Here is a 19,186-nt window from a genome sequence, read left to right on the forward strand (position 1 = left end):
ATAAGCTCTTTACACTTACCACAGCCAAACTGGATTCAGGTCTTTGTTTAAACCTGCTTCCTGTCTCCTTTATTGATGGTGTCACCTGTCATCAAAATAGTCATTCTACTCCTGTTTCCTCTGACATATCCAAACCACACCAGTCTTGGTGATCCAGCTTCTCCTCCCACCGTCTGCACTGGTTGCATGGACGTAATTCAGACTGCCACTGTCTTTACCTGACGAGTGCAGAAGCCAGTATATCCTCTGCATTGGGTCAAAGAGGGATTTCTCTAAAACACCATCAGTGCTGACGTCTCCCCTCTGTGAAGGCTTCATGGCCCCTCTCCTTAGAATAAATCCTGTATCATTATATGCAGAGCCCTTCTGATGTGGGCCATGCTGTCTCCTCTGTTCTGCCACAGGCTGAGAGCTACTCCAGAAGACTTGCTGCTGCCCAAGTCATTTTCCTCACGCCTCGAGCTTGTGCCTGTGCTGCGTCTGCTGTCTCCTGAGAACTAGGACCTTGCTCCCTCAGGCCTTGTGGGCCATATCTTTGTTCCTCCCTCCCATAGACATTCATCATTCCCCTGTGTGACACACTCACACTCTCAGGGTGTTGTAGTGCCTGTGTCCAGTTAACAAGGATCCTTGATGACTGGCAAATAGGTTAGAGTAGGACAGAGTTGGGAGGACCTTGCACCTTCTGGAGGACCTGAAAATAGCATCTCAGTCCTGCATCACAGAGATCAGGCCTTGCAGATAGATGGCTTAATACAGGCTGTGGCTCATCAGTCTAGTCAAGAGATACTCTTTTATAGGATATCCTTCATTTTAGAAAAGTTACCCCAAGTACTAGTAAAATAACTGAAAATAAAGGTTTCTCTTATACTAAGGGATATATTTCCATAAAAATTCTAAGCTGATATACTGTTGTTTATAAGATATCATTAGTTACCTCCAAGAAAAAAATGTTAACTAGGATACCCTTGATTCTAAATTGCTTCCCAGTTTTGGATATGCTAAAATGGGAAAAAATGTGCATCTTCTACTTTTATCAAATCTCATCATATATTGCCTAGAACTGAAATTGAAAACTAAAAATTACTATTAAAAACGGTGGTTGTGTTTGAATCCAACATTCTTGAGTTAATGTGTAATTAAATAAATCTCATTGAAAACTCTCCAAAATACATACAGATGTATAGATAAATATATGGAGAGAGAAGGCTCAGAAATTGTTTACATGTGGGATTATTTTATTTTTCCTTCCCAAGGTTCTAACATGGGTGAAGCAGCCAGCCAGTCAGAGTGGGTTGATGTCCAGAAAAAGATCATCCCTTGGAGACACGAGGGCCCCAGTGCAGACCTGGGGCTTGAATTTCAGGATCGTGCGGCTAGACTCGGAAAGTCAGTTAGTAGACTGATTGTGGTGGCCTCACTCATCGACAAACCAACCAATTTAGGAGGTAAAATCACAGTTTTCCAGGGAGCATAAAACCTGGTGATGGTGGGTATTTTCCATCAGTCCACTGCCTTTTCTGGCCATCTTCCCCATTCAGCCCTCCCTGAGAGCCTCCAAGGGATGTGTGAGACATGGTAGGATTGGTCAGCACCTCAGTGGGGACAGTTCTGGTAAGTTGAGCTTCTCTGTGCAGGCTTGTGCCGGACCTGTGAGGTGTTTGGAGCTGCAGCACTTGTCCTGGGCAATCTGCAGTGTGTCAGTGACAAGCAGTTTCAGCACCTCAGTGTCTCTGCAGAACAGTGGCTTCCTCTGGTGGAAGTGAGTGGAAAGTAATTATTAAAGCTTTATTTGCTTTAGGCCTTCATGTATTAGGCCTTTTGCAGTAATTTTTAAAAATCCAACCTTAATAGTTTAAAAGTAAAATTCAGGCCTGTTCGTTCTTTTTATTGTATTTGTTTTATTTTTAGAAATGTCATTATTCTAATAGTCTTGTAATAAAATGTGCCCTTTTACAGCTCACTGTTGATTTAGGGATAATTCTTGTAAATGTATGTGAAGCTCAGGAATTCTTTTTGATAGCATATGATTATTGTTTCCCTTTTTAAAAAGCATTTTAAAAATAAATTTAGCTTTAGTAAATGTTTTTTGTTAACTCTTATTTTACTCCAGGCGGGTCTATAACTAAATGATTTAACACTCTGCTCTTTGTAAACTAACATTAAGGTGAAACCAGCTCAGCTAATTGATTATCTGCAGCTGAAGAAAGCAGAAGGTTACACTGTCATTGGGGTGGAGCAGACAGCCAGAAGTTCTGACCTGGCCCAGTACTGCTTTCCTGAGAAGTCGCTCCTCCTGCTGGGGTGAGGAAAGCCCCTGACCTCACAGTCTGTCCTCTGAGCCCCGCCCAGAAAATGTTAGCTATTTTGTGATTTACCCAGACCCCTGACATCACACTCACACTTTTCCTTTAGCATATAACATTTATGGAAACCTCTCTCCCCAGTTTTCCTTTTACTTCACCTGTCTGGGATGGAGCAGGTAAACACAGAACTGACCGTTAAGTCTCTGTCACAGACTTATTTCCTGGAACCAACTTGTTAATTTCTTTTAGTAACGTTCAGAATGTCTAAGAACAGATTTATTACAGGAAAACTAACGTCTGTCCCTCATCTTCCTTCTTCAGCAATGAACGTGAAGGAATTCCAGCAAACCTGATGCAGCATTTGGATGTGTGTGTGGAGATCCCGCAGCAGGGCGTCATCCGCTCACTGAACGTGCACGTGAGCGGAGCTCTGCTCATCTGGGAGTACACCAGGCAGCAGCTGCTCAAGCGTGCAGACCCGTCCTGACGCTCGTGCCGTACCTGAGATGAGTCATGGTGCTACTGAGACTGCTTTTTACAACTCTGTGGACTAATGAAATAGATTCTGAAATTTACTGGGATGATTTGTATTGTTTTCTTGCATTTTAATGCCAAAACTTTCTCCTGTGCCTTAAAAAGATGACTATATATTGTGATAAACACTTAGGGCTAAATTGTGTTATTGCTTCTTTAATAAAATGTTTTAAGCAGTTTTTGAGATAATGCAATATGTTTTAAAAATACACTTTCCCTCCTAGAAACACTAGTATCATCAGGAATATGGGCTGCTAAGAGGAGGCAGAACTAAAGCAGCTATGAGCTGAGACGTGCACTCTTCAGTTTAAGGAAGCAGGGCTGGGGCAGGTGCTGAATGGAAAGCAGCACTCTTTCTGCTGTGCACTCTTGAGAACAGCTTGGCAAGATGCCCAGCCAGCTTCCCTGCAAAGCTCGAGCTCTGCTCCTATGCTTTATTTTTAAAGCCAAACTAGGCCATCAGCAGTTATTACAAAATTTCGCAGACACCTTTTTTCAGAGAGATCAGATCATGGTTATAAATAATCTCTATTTTGATAACTATAACCCTGGACCCAAGGGAATTGACTATTCCTGTATGTCATTAGAACTGAGAATGAAACCCATGGTTGTTGATTTTCTCTTTTGATTGTTTTTAATGGTAACTGTTTACTGCCATCCAGCAATGAACATCAGTTATGTCACGGTCCCTTTTAGTATTACTGAAATTACAGAGTTCATTACCTATGTGTTTATTTTTTTCTTCTGTATGTTTATTTTGAAATACTTTGCAGAGGTATATAGACATTGAACACACAATTTCCATGTACTTTGATAGGCCACCTTCAATGTGATCTTACATAGCTGTGGTACATTTATCAAAATTAGGAAATTAGGCTGATAATAGTGCACGTCACCAAACTGCAGACTTTACTCATATTTCTTATTTTCCCACTAATGTCTTCTTTCCCAGTCTAGGGTTAGAGACCACACTGCTAGTCATTGTGTCCCCTTAGCCTCCTCTGGTGTCTGACAGTCCTTTCTTATCTTTCATAATCCAGATACTTTTGAAGTATACTGGCCAACTATTTTGTAATTGCTCTGTTCCCAGAGATAAGTTTTAAGGAAGAATGACAAGTGAAGGCGCTTCTCACATCATGGTGGGTGTACACAGCAGGCTCACTATCTCCATCCTTTGGTGAAGGCAGTGTTTGCCACTCTTCTCTGTATACTATTGCTCTCTCGTCACTGTCTGTTAAAAGTGAGTCATTCAGCACAGCCTACCCTCTGTCATAGGAAAGTAAGCTCCCTTTTGGAGGGAAGGATATCAAAGAGTTGGGGGATAGCTGCCAAGACTGTCTCAGGAACTGGTGAGAGTTTTGGAGGGACACTTGAGGCTGTGCAGCCTTACATTTTGTCCATTGACTCTAGCATTTATCAGGGGATTCTGCCTATAGTACCTATGACTGGTGTTTGTTCTAATAGTAATATTCCTATTTCTTCTGTATTTATTAGAATTCCTCTGTAAAAACTTTCTCTGTTCAGTCATCTTTTTAACCAGTGTGGATAACTGGCACTGTCATGATATTTGCCACTCTTTGTAGCATTTCCTTACTTTTTGACACATGATACCACGTGTTATTTTTCTTACCTTAGGGTAGCAGCAGACACTTCTCCAAAGAGCCTTGACCTCATTTATTGGAGAATTGTGTTTAAAATCAAGATCTATAATACCAGCACTCTGAGAGGCTGAGGCAGGACGATCTCAAGTTTGAGCCCAGCCTCAACAACTTAGTAAGATTGGGTCTCAAAATTAACAAGGGCTGGGGGTGTAATTCAGTGCAAAGATCTTGGGTTCAACCCCTAATACCACAAAAAATAGGGGCTAGATGTGCTTGCTGCCCCTGCCTGACCGGTGGCTATAGGCCACGAGGAGCTAGAGCACCTCACATTTGCCACCCTATGACTATCCATAGATCATTCTGTATTACCAGAGTGGAGACAAGTGAACATGATGTGAGTTCTTAGTGATAATAGACATTGATCCCAGCACTGGAATTTAAACATTCTCCTTTTGCTTATTTTTAGCTCCTTATTCTGACATAAAACCTAGTTCTCACTGCTTATATTTACTTACATGTTCTACTCTTATATAAACAGCTTCAGAACTGTTAAGCTTGTGAAATTTAGCACCCTGTGTACAGTTCTTTTGCTTCTAGCCATATAGAATCCAGTCAAAACACTTGTTATTTAGGTCACTCCCTTGCTTGCCCACTACTTTCAGTGAGGTTATGTCATGTAGTTACAATATGGGTAGACATATTCTTCACAATCCACACTCTACCAGAATTTTCATCACCCTGGCAGATTTTAATGTGCAGTCTTTATAGCACAGTGTAGGTTTTATCAAATGCATACTCAGTCCACCCACTACCCACTACCACAATGCCATAAAGAACAATTTTATCACCCTAAAAATTCATTTGTCATTCCTTCATGATCACCATCTCCCCAGGTACTGGCAGTGATCTTTTTTTGTCCTATAGTTGTGCTTTTTCAAGTCCTATCAATCAAAGCATTTATGCAGCCTTTTGGGTTGGGCTTGTTTCACACAGCAAAATACATTCAGGGTTCATCTGTTACTGCATGAATCTGAGGTTCATTTCTAGTTTATTCCATCATACAGATGCATCAGTTTGCCTATTCATTTCTCTGTTGTGGGTGTCTGGGTGATTTCTAGTTTTTGGTGATTACGCATAAAGCTGCTTTGGATAAGCATTTGTGTACAGATTTAGTTTTCAGTTCATTTGGTGAAATATCTAGAAGTGGGAGTGCTGGGTCATAAATCAGTATACGTTTAACTCTAACCACTGTTCTCCTAGGGGCTTTTCTAGCTTGAATACCTACCACAGTAAGAATGATTGTTGCTGCGTATCCTTGTCAGCACTCAGTAATGTCAGCTTTTTAACTGAAGCCATTCCAATAGGTGTATAGTAATATAAGTATCTACTTGTATTAGTTTCCATTATTCTTATATTTAGTAATTGAGGATCTTTATATGTATTTGTTTCCCACTGTATATCTTCTTTCAATAAGTACCTATGTGTATAATATGCTAACTTTTCAAATAAGGGGTTTTTTGTTAAGAGTTATAAGAGCTGGGCATGATGGTGCACACCCTAAGTCCCAACACTCCAGGAGGCTGAGGCAGAATGATTGCAAATTTGAGCCCAGCCCAGGAAATTTAAGTGACTAAGATTTTGTATCAAAATAAAAAATAAATGAAGAGTTGGGGATGTAGCTCAGTGGGAAAGCCCCAAGTTGAATCCCTAATACTGTGAAAAAAAAAAAATTTTGAGTTCTTTATTCTAGATATAAGTTCTTGAAATATGTGATTTGCATATATTTTTTTCTTTGGAGTTTTCTTAAAGGTCATCATAACATTTCTGAATAGTGCCAGTTTCATTTTTTCCTTTCCAATCTATATGCTTATTTCTTTTTTGCCTTAGTATTCTAGCTAGAATCCAGTCATTTTTCTCACTCTTCAGTATGAATATAGGCTGTGGGTTTTTAATAGTTTCTATTATTTAACCTGAATATTTCAAGTTCAAATTTTTTCCAACCTCATTTTGTAGTTTGTCTAAAAATGCTACTCCCTGGAACACACAACTTGCTTGTTTCAGTTTTTTATCTACAATATATCTACTGTAAATAATATTTGCCTATGACTCAGCTTCTACTGCCAAAAAGAAAAAAATGTGTTTTTATAATAGGATTTAAATTTTTTTTCTTAAAACAGGTTTCTTACTAAATTAAAACTGAACATACTTAATACCATTTTATTTCTGTTCTTCACCGTCTGAATGATGGGATCTTCTGTTACTTGATCATTTCACTTATTAACTATTGTACACAGGGAGCAAGTATCGGTGTGTACCATGATTCAAATACTGTCCCAGAACCAACAAAGCATTTCTGAATGTCCAGAAAAAATAATTTCAACCTTCGTGAAAAGTTAAGAACAGCCTATGAATTTGCAGGTGATTTTGAAGGCTGGAATTGTCCTGCTTCAAATTTCTCCTTGAATTTTAAGTAGTCTCTTCTTTTATCAAAATATTTTATCTGTTGAGAAAAAAGTTTAACATCAGGGCATGTTCTGCATCTTACATGAGCAAAAGCACAGATTTAAATGTAACAAATTATGAATACAAATTATATAGACATAAAGAAATGATTTATATTCTTGAACCATGCTGCATCAGGGATCTAGTGAATGACCCTCTAAGGCAGCCCGGTGAGTCCTGGCCCTGTGTGGGTGACAGGTCCTGTTGAGTATTTGAATGACCCAGGAACCTTCTCCCAGGAAATCAATCTGTGGGCACCCTGGACCCTCTCAGTAAGCTGAATCCACAGAGCTCTTACATGGCTCAGAGTCTTCAGATTTAGACACTGAACTATTTTTGTAAGTTCAATACACCTTGTAATTTATCTGCCCTCACATTTTTATGTCTGTCTCATCCACAGACACATTTATGGACAGAGACACATACTTAAAAACTATAAACTATGATATGAGTAGGTAAACTGATGGTAAAATACCAGGTTGTCTGGAGTTTTAGAGGGATGAGGTGGGGTTGAGACAGGGTCTGGCTACGTAGTTCAGACTGGACTTGAACTCACTAGGTAGCCTAGGCTGGCCTCAAATTTGTGGTGATCCTCCTGCCTCAGTTTCCCAAGTGCCAGGATTATAGGTGTGCGCCACCATGCCCAGCAACTTCAGTATTTTAAGGACTTGATTTTTTTTATATCCATATGGAATTTAAAGAATCTTAAAGTAACCTAACTTGATATGGTAATATCGTAAAAGTAGAAAATGAGCATTGTGCCAGCCATGAAACTGCTGCAGCATCTGTATCTGACTTGCTGTACACTCCAGGCAAAGGCAAAACGTCCACATTTGCATTGGTGGAGTAGAAAATAATAGTTCTTTTATTAAAAGCCTTTCTTAGACCTTACTATCCCAGTGGGGCTTACAGGTAAAAGTGAGCATGGACTGAGAATGTGGACGTCTGCCCTGCTCTGCATCCAGGTGGATAACACACCAAAAAAGCACATGAAAAGTCAGTGCTTCTCCAAGGGATGCACTGCAGCGACCACAAGTCCAGCTGGACTCCTTCACGGAGTCATTTTTACTGCTTTCTTATTCACTGAGAAACCCTATTCTCTAAAATAACAGTTGGTCAGAAGTTTGCTCTTTGAAGTTCACCAGTAAGATCCTCTTCTGCCTAGGGGATCTAAGGCATCTTCACCAAGAGGCAGGCTCAGTCCTCAACACAGGTGCAGGACCTGAATTATGGATTTTTGAACATGACATTCGATCTTTAACTTCGTCAAACATAAAATCCTGGGCCCACTTCTCAATCCGGAGCTGTTAAGGATCTATGTATACACAGCTCTGCTTTGCTCTCAGGTGGTCAAAACACTGCTCCATTTGGGAGTCTGAGGCAGAATGACTGCAAATTTGAGCCCAGCCTGGATAACTCAGTGAGACAGTAAAACAAAACGGGGAGGCAAGGCTTCAGCTACGTAACTACTGAGAGCACAGGCCAACAGGAGCGAAGTACTGACACTGAAGGGGCCGAGCTGATGAAGTAAGCGAGCTAAATCATGGACCGAGAAAGAGGCCTGCAGAAAACAACACTGGTGGCTTTGAAAGGTGCTATCGCTGTCACACACTGCAGAAGTCCACTGCAGCATCTCTTCTTTGTTAAAGTGCCCTAAAACCGTCATAACTCCAGGATGATTTCAGTCTCCACATGTTGCTCCTGCCCGTAGGTGGCCTCTAGGTTCCTTGATCTCTTCGATGACCTTGTCCCCCAACCTCGGTTAGGGCGAGCGCGGTGCACTTTCACCGTGTAGCCGGAGGCCAGCCCCGCCTGGCGTGACTTACCCACTGCTGGGGACAGCTGGACTCGAAGGACTTCCTCAGCTGTTGGCAGCGCGATGCGTCCTCGGCGCTCTCTTCGAGGCACCGCCAGTAGTCGTCGCGGGCTCCCCAGCAGACCTGCCTCTCCTTCATGGAGGGGGCTGCCATTCCTGCTGGGAGCCAGCTGTGGGACAAACCGACATGTGACCTTAAAAATGACCCTGCCAAGTGAGCAAAAGCCAAGGGAAGGGGCTGTCATCCCCTCCTTTTCTTAAGCCATGCTACGGGAGCGCCTGGAGAGCTGCACCAAGTCCCTCCAGCGGCGCAGCGGCGACGTTCCTCGGCTCCCCTCCCGACCAGCCCCACGCGCGCCGACCTGAGCGCCGCTCGCGGCTTCCCGAGGGTCCTGCGGCCCACCAAAGCGCGGGAGAGAGCGTAAGGCCAGGTCCTGGCGCCGCAAGTTGGGGCACAGAGCCCACCAGGTGACTCACGCGGGGAGCCGGCCGGCGGGCCTTGGATGAACCCTTCCGGGTTACCGTTGGCTGAGGAGGCGGGACTTCCGGCCCGGCGTAGTACCCGTCCGGAGGATTTCCGGCCTGTGGATTTCCGAGCTGCGGCGCTGGGTGTGGAAGCAGAGAGCGGGTGGGCACGTTGGCGCTCCGCGGTCTCCGAGTTGCTGGCGTCTGGGTTCTCTAGGAGCAGTACCTCGCGACTGTGACTTGCCGGCACTTGAGAGAGGCAGGCAAGAGCTTCGCCGCGAGTTGGAGACCGGCCTACCTAGTGAGGTCAGCGCCAGCCTGAACTCCGTAATAAGACCTTACTTCACAAAACAAAAGGAGTGGCGAGTGCGGAACGCGACGGGGGAGGAAAGGAGAGCAGGGCTGAGGGCTGTAGAGCCAAGGCGGGTCGCCTCGCTGCCTCCATTAGAGAAAAGGAGGAGCGCCCGGCCCCAGGAAGAGGCCGTGAGGCCCCGGACGGGGGTGGGAAGTGACAAGTTGAGGACCGAGGGAGTTAGGGCAGCGGGAAAATAAATGTTTCCAGTGCGTAGTCTCAACTAGGACGTTTTTTCTTCCTGGACATTAAGGTATCTTAAGGCTTGAAAAATAAACCACTTCAATTGGTACTGTATATTTTTGCAGTCTATGAAATACACGTTCATTCTGGGGGATTGGTACATATATGTAACATCCTAATCGTTTTCGATCCCTTTCCCACCCTCCAAAAAGTCTGTCTTTCTTTCACTCTATTTGTCATTGAGTTTCTCATCTGAGAGAAGCCGCTCAGTATTTAACTTTTGGTGTCTGACTTAGTTCACTTGACGGTCTCAAGATCTATCCATTTTCTTGCAAATGACCCACATTTATCCTTTATGGCGTAATAAAATTTCGTCGTGCATATATACCACATTATCTGTGTGTCCGTTGATGAGCATCTTGGCTGCTTCAAATAGTTCAAGGATGTTGCTTTTAATATATGAGTTTATATCTCAGCAGGATTCTTAAGAGGATTTGAGTGAAGGTCTGTCTTAAAGAGTTTACATCTGCTCCATCAGCTGGTCTTGTTGAAGTTCTCTGTGCTAGCATAACTCGGGAGCAGTTCACAGCTCTGCACCCAGTGCTGGTGTTTGATCCTATGTATTCATCTTGCGCAGGTTTTCACGGTGGTGATGTGAAGCTCAGCACCACCAAACATTTTTCTACAGTATAAGATGTAGTTCCCAACAGTTAATGGACTCGGATAGTGGATGGGTCTAGCTTTACCAGAGCCAGCACTTAATTACACTGTGTTTATCAAGGTCAGTTTATACAAAGATAAACATCATTTAAGTATAACTGACAGGATATAAAAGGAATGAAAATACAATCTCAGATGACTTCTGAGTTGAAAAATGAAGTATATTTTAAGTTTAAAATGTATAGATACCTAATGATAAAATACATAGTCGTGTGCCACAAAACCATGTTTTCATCAGTGACTGCATATACAACTATGGTTCCATATCACTATCTTTTGTTTAAGTGTGCTCTATGATGGAGAAAGTTCTCACAATGATAAACTCAACTAATGAGGCATTTCTCAGAGTGTATCCCCATGGCTAAGCAACAAAGTGATGCATGACTGTATGAGAAACAAAGTTAAACTTGATAGAATTAAGAGAAAAAATAAATGGTCATATGGGGTGATTAACAGGTCTTTCTCAGCAACAGAAAAATTTAAGATTCTGAAAATTTAAGTGACATGATTTATAAACTTGACTTAATGGATATTCAGAAAAACACAACTGGAATCAGAATATCCATTGTTTAAAGCGTGTCACCATGTCATGCTTTATTGTCACATTGCCATATTGACCACATACTTAGCTTTAAAGCAGCTATCAACAGATTTTGAAGATTGAAATCGTTAAGCACATATATTTTTACGAACAGGGCAATTATGGTAGAAACTAGTAAACTGTAAAAACAAGTCTGTGTAAGTCATAGACAAAAAGTCAATGTTAACGAGAAAATATTTTGAACTGAACAGTTAAATACCTGTGGATGAAGCTAATGCAATACTTAGAGGGTCATTGAGAGCCATAAATAAATATATTAGAAAAGAGCCTGAACTGTCTTGAGCTAAACAGTCATCTTTAAGAAGTTCGGAAAAGAAGAGCAAAATGAGAAAGTAGGTGCACAAAGAGCAGAAGTTAGTGGAATGGGAAAAGCAGTGATACACAGAGCCAGTTTGGTACCAGCTGGGGAGAGCCACCTGTGCCGCTTCTTTCTACCTCCATGATCAGTAATAACAGTTTGGTGAGCTTGAAATTGCCACGATGGAGACATTCATACTATGGAAACCAGCCAACAAGCCAGGCTTTCATTTTAATGTTTGTCGCCAATTCATTGGCACACCACTGCATTTAATTTTTTTTTTTTGTACCGGGAATGGAACTCACCACCTTTCACTTGCCAGGCAAGCAAGCGCTTGTGCCACTGAGCTATATCCCTGGCCCATACCACTGCATTTAAGAGAGTGAAAAAACCCCAAAGTGTATTCTTTAGAAGAAAAATTTTTAATTAACAAATATCTAATAGTTATTAGCATAGCTTATATTAGTAATGAAAACTATAGATTTATAGACCTGAAGGCTAGAGGATCTTACAAACAAAACAATGAAATTTAGATGAATGTACAAATTTTTAAACAAGTAACTGACTAAGTACCGAGTATGAATTATAGTCCTAAACTATTAAGTAATTTAAATCAGGACCAGGTGTGGTGCATGCCTCTAATCCCAGCACTCAGAAGGCTGAGGCAAGAGGATCACTGCAAGTTTGAGGCCAGCTGGGCTACATAATTGAAGGCCAGTCTGAACTACAAAGCACATATAATTTGTCTCTACAGACAGATTCTAAGTGCCTCACTCCACCAGTAGGTTCCCCCAAGCTTTGGACAATTCCACTGTTGCTACATAAGGCTACCATAACTTGTACTAAGTACAGAAGCACCAAACTTGAAACACCAAACTCTTTGAAACCCATTTGGTGAAAAATATGCCTTAAAGTGATATGAGGCTTTTCATAGTTGTTAGGTGTGTGTCAGTTAGGTAACTATGCATGTTTTGTTGTGGAAATGTTCATGTATTTGAGTACTGTTTCAGTTTGCATTGAGTTATACAGTGTATGGGATATGTTCCACATTACCATTCCAACATCTTAAGAAAGCTGTATTCCAAACACTTCTGCCTCCAAGATCATTTCAGATAAGTTATGTGGACCTAGATGAGAAAATATTTTTATGACTTTGAGAATCAAAAAAATTTTTAGCCATAAAAGATTGACAAATGTCAACTACCTAAAAATGAATGACTTTTATCTATCAAAACACTATATGTGGTTACTTTCTCTTGAGTTGAAAACACCATATGTAGAAAAGGCTAATCACAATGTGGGAAAAGTTTGCAAAATATGTAACAAAGAATGTAATATATTAAAAACACAAACCAATAGAAAATGTAATTTCCAAAAGGTGCAAAAAGCTTAAGTAGCACAACAGCAAAGAGGAATTGCAAATGACCAATGTATGGAAATCCCAACAGGCTCGTTAATAACCTCTGAAAATCACAGGGCAGTACTGTTAAGACACCTGCCAGATCAAAGAGTCATTCTTAGTCTGACAGTAACAAGTTTTAACAAGTCAAACAATGAGAATCATACTGCTGGTATCTAAAATTGATAGTCACTTTGGAAAACATTATCTAGCGGGATTATCTAGTAAAATTGAATACAATATTTACAACTTGAACTCTAAAGAATCCCTTGCACATGTGCATATTTATAATAGCTAAAAGTAAAATATAGCTCAAAACTACAACAATCCAGTAGATAAAATTTTAGTATACTTATTCTTTGAAACATGACACAGCAATGAAAAGGAACTAGCATTATTTACAATTACACAATAAGTCATAATGTAGGGTGAAAGAAGTAAACCAACCAAAGAATAGATATAGTATGTTCCCTCTCTGTAAAGTTCAACACTGGCAAAATTTAACTGGTATTTAGGGTGCGTACATAAGTAGTAAAACTGAGGAAAAGCAAAGAAATGATTGCCGCAGATGTTTCCTTCTAGGGCAAGTAGAAGGAGGTAGCCAGGGAAGGGTACATGAGGGTCTTCTGGGTTTGGAGAGGATTCTGTTTTGGGACCTGGATGTTTGCTTTATTTTTTAAATCACATGTCTTACTGATTTCTGTTTGTATATTTCAGTTTTTTGGTTTTTCTCCGGTACCGGGAACCGAACTCACGACCTTGCACTTGCCAGGCAGGTGCTTTTGCTGCTGAGCTAAATCCCCAGCCCCGTATATTTCAGTTTTTAAACAAATAGAATGAACAAGTGCCCAAGAAAGGTAACGTTTAGTAGAAATGATTTACAGAAAGGTAAATATAATGGCCATAGAGAATGATTAAAGTGTGATTACAAATCTTTAATGAATTGAGCATCTTATATGCTCTGCAAGGTCACAAGGCAGTAGGTCAGTAATCTCTAAGTGCTATACACCTAAGTACTTCCTGCTGTTCTCTGGTAGGCTGGAGACACAGAGAAGGAAAATATTCCCTAAGAGCTTCAGTGAATTGCAATAATGTGTCCCACTTTACCCCCAAAGAGAGCTTTGGTTTGCTAATTAGGAAACACTGGTTTAAACAAAAGAGCAAAAAGAACTAGAAGATAGGAACTTCGATATGTTGATTTTAAAAAAAAACGATGGCAGTAACAATAACAAAGGTCATATTTACCTTATAAAATGTTGAAAGACTATGGGCCAGTGAAAGAATATGGGTGCCATAAGGTGATTTGAGATGTGCGTTTTGTACATAAAATGTAATTTCCCATTTGAAATGGGAAGGAGGGGAGGGAAGAGAAGTGGGCTGGAAGAGGTAGAAGGTTGCATTCCCTGCTGCCATCCAGAGGAAACAGATTCTCCTGTCTGAACCTAATAGATTCCTGACCCTGGGAGGATGGGGCCTGGCAGACCCAGAAACACTGAAGAGGAACGTGTTGTTTTTCTGTTGCTGCCCACAGACTTTTATTTATAATCTCCACTGTTTTACAAAGCAGTTAACACAGACACCCACTCAGGGACACAAACAGGAGAAAGATTCCTCTGACTTCAGAGTCACTGCAGAGCTCTTTCAGAGGAGTTTCCATTACACTTCTGGCCAGGTTTTTTGTCTCATTAACTAGGGTGTATCCCACCCAAGAGGATGCTCACCCTGCCCCAGCCCCCGTACCTCAACTGTTCCATTTTCTTTGGTGAGCTGATCCACTCTCATAGCTTCCATTGCTACTATTATCAGTAATATTTGCAGGACTATGTTTTTTGGTCCTTAAAAAGTTTTGTTCCAGTTTTCTGTGTCCAAGGCTCTGGTGGACATTTAACGTGTTCCAGAACAGCTTTTCCTCCTGAGCTGCTGCTTGTAGTCAAATCTGCTGGCCACCTACAGCCCTACCAGTCATCTTTCACACATGCCACACACGTAGCCACTGTATTTCACAGACCTGAGGCACCTATGCAGTGCCAGCCACGGTGCTGGGCCTTGGAGATAAAGACTAAGGAGGGTCTGTGGCAGCCCTGCAGAAGCTCATTCAGTGGAGGGCATAGACTATCTTGCCATCTAACCAACTGTCTTGGGAACTGTAACAAAGGTGTACGTGTTTGTTGTTGTTGTTGCTCTGGGGATAGAATCCAGGGCATTGGGCATGGTAGGCAAACACTGTACCAGTGAGCCACACCCCCAGCTCTTGGGCGCTGTCACAAAGACATGCACCAAATACAAATACCGTGGGAGCCCATACTAGAAGCTTCCCAGAGAAATCAAAACAGAGACAGACAACATTACAGGCAGCAGAGTAAGAATATAGGTACTAGAGCCAGTCTGGACTTGATCCTGCCTCCCAGGATGTCAGGATGTATGATGCTGGGCAGGTTACTGGAACTTTTATATTACATTAGATTCCTTAACTGAAAGTGTAGGCAGCAACATCAACCTTAGGTTTCTTGTTAAGATTAAATAATCTACACAGAATACTTAAAACATGTCTAGACATAGAAAGATTTCACTTATTCATCATTCAACATATTTATTTAGCACTTACTATGTGCTAGTGTTTTAGGGTTTGGGAGAAATCAAAAAGCTATATGGATAAAAGTTCCTGCCCTCATGGAATGTACATCTAGCATGGAGACAATGAGCAATACATATTTTAAAAATGAGTATTTTTATATTATAGAAGTCATCTTGGAGTTAAAGGAAGAATTTCTGTAAACAGGATAATACTACATTTCATTCAATCTAAGATGCACTGATTATAACTGAATCATTATTTTATCTACCACTAAGAAAGGAAAAGTCATTTTAAATTATACTGCATTGCCCATTTAATACTTAGGATTTTTATCATAAATGTATTGAACATATGTAGACATATATAGGCATGTTTTTTATCATATCGTATGTGGTTAAGGTATTCCTAAAATTTTACTACATTTAAGAGTCATAATTCTCTGACTCACCTTGATTCTGTTACTAATGTAACTCCAGTATGGCAATGTTAGAAGGTGGGGGGACCTTTATTGGGCCTGGTGGGAGGTCATTAGGTTATTTGGTAATTTGTATTTAGAAGAGATTAAGATCAATTGCATGGGTCCCTATTGCTAAATAAACCTCTTTCTTTACAAATTATCCCAAGTATTATGTTTTAACAATGGGAAACAAACTAATACAGTTGTAATAGCTCATAGCTGTCATCTAGTTAAGTGTATAAATTATATAGTGCAACAATATAAATTCCTTGCTTACTCATTTAATATTTCTGGTCTTGGATTTAATTGTGAATATTACCTCATCTATTTTCTTTTTCATAGCATTCCCTTGCTGTATCTTTTTTCAGTCTTTTATTTGCAGCATTCCTTGTGTCACTGTGTTTTAGTTTTACCTCTTGTCCATACCACAGAGTGGCATTTAAAATTCATACATGAGAATCTCTGTCTTTAATGGATGATTGTGACCTACAAGGAATAGAGAAGTGTTTGGAATTATTGCAGCCAGTCCAGGCAGTTTCTAGTAGGTTGGGACAAAGTATAAGTGGAGTCCATGTTTTCCTACCTAATATTTAAAATTTATGAACCAAGCTGAAAAGAAAATACAGTCTGTCTGTTTCTCTTTGGAAAACATATCTTCATAAGGCAACCTTTAAAATATGTATAAAGATATGGTTTTCATACAACTAAAAATTGCCAAATGTCATAGCTGAATGAATTATTATTACCCATTTCTGACTGTAGCATCAAAAGGTCAGCAATATTTGATTAATAAAATAATTTGTTCAAAATTTTTTGTTACAAAATGTATGTTCCTGGCATTCATTTTGGCAAAATTGTTAATTAAATTCCTAAAAGAAAGTTATCGGGTTAATAGTATCCCTTAGTTATTGCAGGCTGATCAGGTCCACAATCTCCCAAACAAGTGTACAGTAAAGGCTAAATAAAAAGAGGTAAATGGAATGATTTCAGGGCTTCAAGAGGATTAAAGCCCTCTCACAGAATTCAAGATTCTCTTGGGGCTAAGACCAAGACCTCTGGGTGGCCCATATTTATTTGGTTATCAGAAGAAGGGAGGGGAGTATTCAAGGACTTCTCCAAGTAAGGTATTAAATTAATCCTTAATAAGGATTAAATTAATCCACCCAGGAGTGAGATGCCTGAGGCTGTAGTCTTTTTCTAGTTGAGATCAGATCTAAGTGTCCTAGACTATGTTCTTGTGTTATCCTTTGAGGCTTTCTGGCTTCATCCACCATTACATGCTTTAGTAGGGATTAATGACTCACAGAGGTTCATTTACTATGAGTCCTCACCCATTTCCAAACAAAGAAGCTTAGGCCTTGGACAGATTCACAAGTGAACATGAAAAGCCAGATGATTAATTTAGGTCCTACTCAAGGCTGTTGTGTAGTGGTCTCCATTAAAAGTTTTGTATATGTGTACAGATCTAAGACAGTTAAAAGATAAATATGATTATGTTAAAAATACACAAAATCTGGATGTATACTCCTAAAAATAAATTGAAATAAATGTAAAGAAGTGAAAAAATTATTTTCATGATATGGTCACACTTACCTATTAAAATCTAAAAGGCAAAATGTAAGAAAATATCTATGAAACAGTAAGTCAACATTACTATAACAAAGTTGTTTTTAATTTCTGAAAATTTAATTACATATTTGTTAAATGTTTTCATAAAAATATAATTATATACAAGTACATGCAGAGTTTATCTGGCTGCCAGTGGTATGAATTGATATCATGTCTCATTTGTTTTAGATCTGGAATTTGTACATATACTCTGAAGAGTATTATGAATTATTTAACATTGAGAAATATTCTCTATGTCCAAGTGCAACCATTATGGACATCACAGACACCTGTGAAGAACTCTAAACCCATGAATTGGAGCATACTTGGGTATTTGCTGCTCCTGGGGAAAGATATTTTGTAGTATAGTGATTGATTACATTCTGACCACCTGAGAAGAAAAGGTTGCACATTAATTTAGCTTTTCTGATACTAAGGCATATCTTCCTGGCAAACCCTGCCTGCTGGTCCAAGCAGCTGCATGCTGCTGACAGCAGTAATACAATGGGAAACTTCATGCCTCTTAGAAACAGAGCCACAAGAGGACCTAGACTAGTCCTAGGAGCCAATATTCATGACTGAATGCTGGATTTCACATGACTTGCTGAGCCTGTTTTTTGTTTTATGAAATTACCTGAAAGTATTAAGCATAGAGTATTGTAAAGTCTTGTTCATCTGGTTTTCTCTTGTTCTATGGATGATAGTTCTTCTGACTTTTTAGTAATGTCTTCATTCACATACAGTGTTGGTCTTGTTTAAATGCTGGTTGAATTTTGTAGTCTGTTCATGCTTGTCATTGCTAAATTATGGTTTAGTGCATACCCTGTTTCTTTTGATTGGGGAGAAAGGATGGGAATTTTAGCTGAATGAGATGTGTGGGTAGATTGCCTTCTGTGTGGGGCTTCCCTTAGGGCTCCCTTGGAAGGTATTTTGTGTCATAATTTCCCCTCTAGGAATAATCATGGCATGCCATATACCTCCCCTTTCTTTTTCAACTCCACTAGATGCTCAGCCATCTGGAATCAGCTCACCTTCTCAGCAAACATGGCTCTTCCCAGGTAGGTTAACCCCTCTGGATGGCAAGCATTCTAGGATTTAAACCTAGGAGCAGGAGCAGGACCCTAGCTACTGCTTCTTGCCTCCCCTGGCCTTGCTGTGAGGAATGCAGCCATCTCAATTTAGGCGTGAACTTGACCATGAGTTTTCTCTGGAGCTGTGTAGGGGAAATGGCTCCTGTGCTTGCTTACACATTCACTTGAGTACATTTTACATTGCAGTTGCTATGTGCCATTTGCTTTACATAAGTGAGATTCCATCTCTTTCTTAATCTCAAGAATTATGCAACATTTCTGACCCCATACTTTCAGGATTTGGGAGGAAGTGGAGCAAGTAGTTGGCTTGTATCTCACTCACCTTCTTTCTCCTTTTCTGAAACTCTGTAGGAAACAATAAAGGTGTAGCAAAACAGGAATGCTTTCAGAAAACACACAGTCATAAATGCTGCTCGCAGTCAACCCTGTGATACTGAATAAAAGTGACACTCTGTAGGTTTTGTGATGGCTGCTTCTTCCCTTCCTTTGAGGCCACCTCCTTCATGGCTCCCAGTCTGTCCCTCACAGCAGCCAACAGTGTATTATGTTCCACTATCACGTAAGGTCACTCTTGGCCAGGCATGTTGGTGCACACTTGTACTCCCAGTACTCAGGAAACTCAGCCAGGAAGATCACCTTGAGTTTGAGGCCAGTCTAGGCAACATAGTGAGTTCAAGG

The 19,186-nt window shown here is 40.5% G+C and overlaps 2 protein-coding genes and 1 long non-coding RNA gene across 7 annotated transcripts in view; 2 read left to right on the forward strand and 1 right to left on the reverse strand.

Annotated features, from left to right (window-relative positions):
* The window catches only part of Tarbp1 (TAR (HIV-1) RNA binding protein 1), a gene marked incomplete in the record, with an annotated part of 60,060 nt that extends 57,036 nt beyond the window's left edge, over positions 1 to 3,024 (forward strand). For both annotated transcript variants that reach the window (XM_005404955.2, XM_013504710.1), the window contains 4 exon segments: positions 1,257 to 1,448; positions 1,638 to 1,762; positions 2,168 to 2,304; positions 2,628 to 3,024. In XM_005404955.2, the coding sequence (XP_005405012.2) occupies positions 1,257 to 1,448; positions 1,638 to 1,762; positions 2,168 to 2,304; positions 2,628 to 2,793 (620 nt within the window).
* Positions 3,025 to 6,609: 3,585 nt separating this feature from the next.
* LOC102028200 (cytochrome c oxidase assembly factor 6 homolog) lies at positions 6,610 to 14,929 on the reverse strand. 4 transcript variants are annotated; one of them, XM_013504711.1, is made up of 4 exons: positions 14,518 to 14,929; positions 12,432 to 12,505; positions 8,770 to 8,929; positions 6,610 to 6,941 (listed from the first exon to the last, which is right to left on the reverse strand). In XM_013504711.1, the coding sequence occupies exons 2-4, from the start codon at positions 12,440 to 12,442 to the stop codon at positions 6,846 to 6,848; spliced, it is 267 nt and encodes an 88-aa protein (XP_013360165.1). In that variant the 5' UTR covers positions 12,443 to 12,505; positions 14,518 to 14,929; the 3' UTR covers positions 6,610 to 6,845. The 4 variants fall into 4 exon arrangements, with proteins under 4 accessions (XP_013360165.1, XP_005405013.1, XP_005405015.1 ...); XM_005404956.2 differs by lacking the exon at positions 12,432 to 12,505 and having other exon boundaries at positions 14,518 to 14,928; XM_005404958.2 differs by lacking the exons at positions 12,432 to 12,505; positions 14,518 to 14,929 and adding an exon at positions 9,237 to 9,328.
* Positions 9,418 to 19,186, forward strand: part of LOC102027991 — a 12,556-nt gene continuing 2,787 nt past the window's right edge. The window contains exons 1-2 of the long non-coding RNA XR_264054.2: positions 9,418 to 9,530; positions 18,422 to 18,475. This is a non-coding gene — a long non-coding RNA (uncharacterized LOC102027991). The remainder of the gene's footprint in view (positions 9,531 to 18,421; positions 18,476 to 19,186) is intronic.

Source organism: Chinchilla lanigera, unplaced genomic scaffold, assembly GCF_000276665.1.
Source record: "Chinchilla lanigera isolate Chin_1 unplaced genomic scaffold, ChiLan1.0 scaffold00091, whole genome shotgun sequence".
Taxonomy (NCBI): Eukaryota; Metazoa; Chordata; class Mammalia; order Rodentia; family Chinchillidae; genus Chinchilla; species Chinchilla lanigera.

What these genes read in the sequence shown, in the direction of transcription:
- LOC102028200 (XM_005404956.2), bottom strand. An exon ending in CCAGCTGTCCCCAGCAGTGG is followed by an intron (nt 6,942 to 8,769) that starts GTAAGTCACGCC and finishes TTTTCTCAACAG; the next exon opens with ATAAAATATTTTGATAAAAG.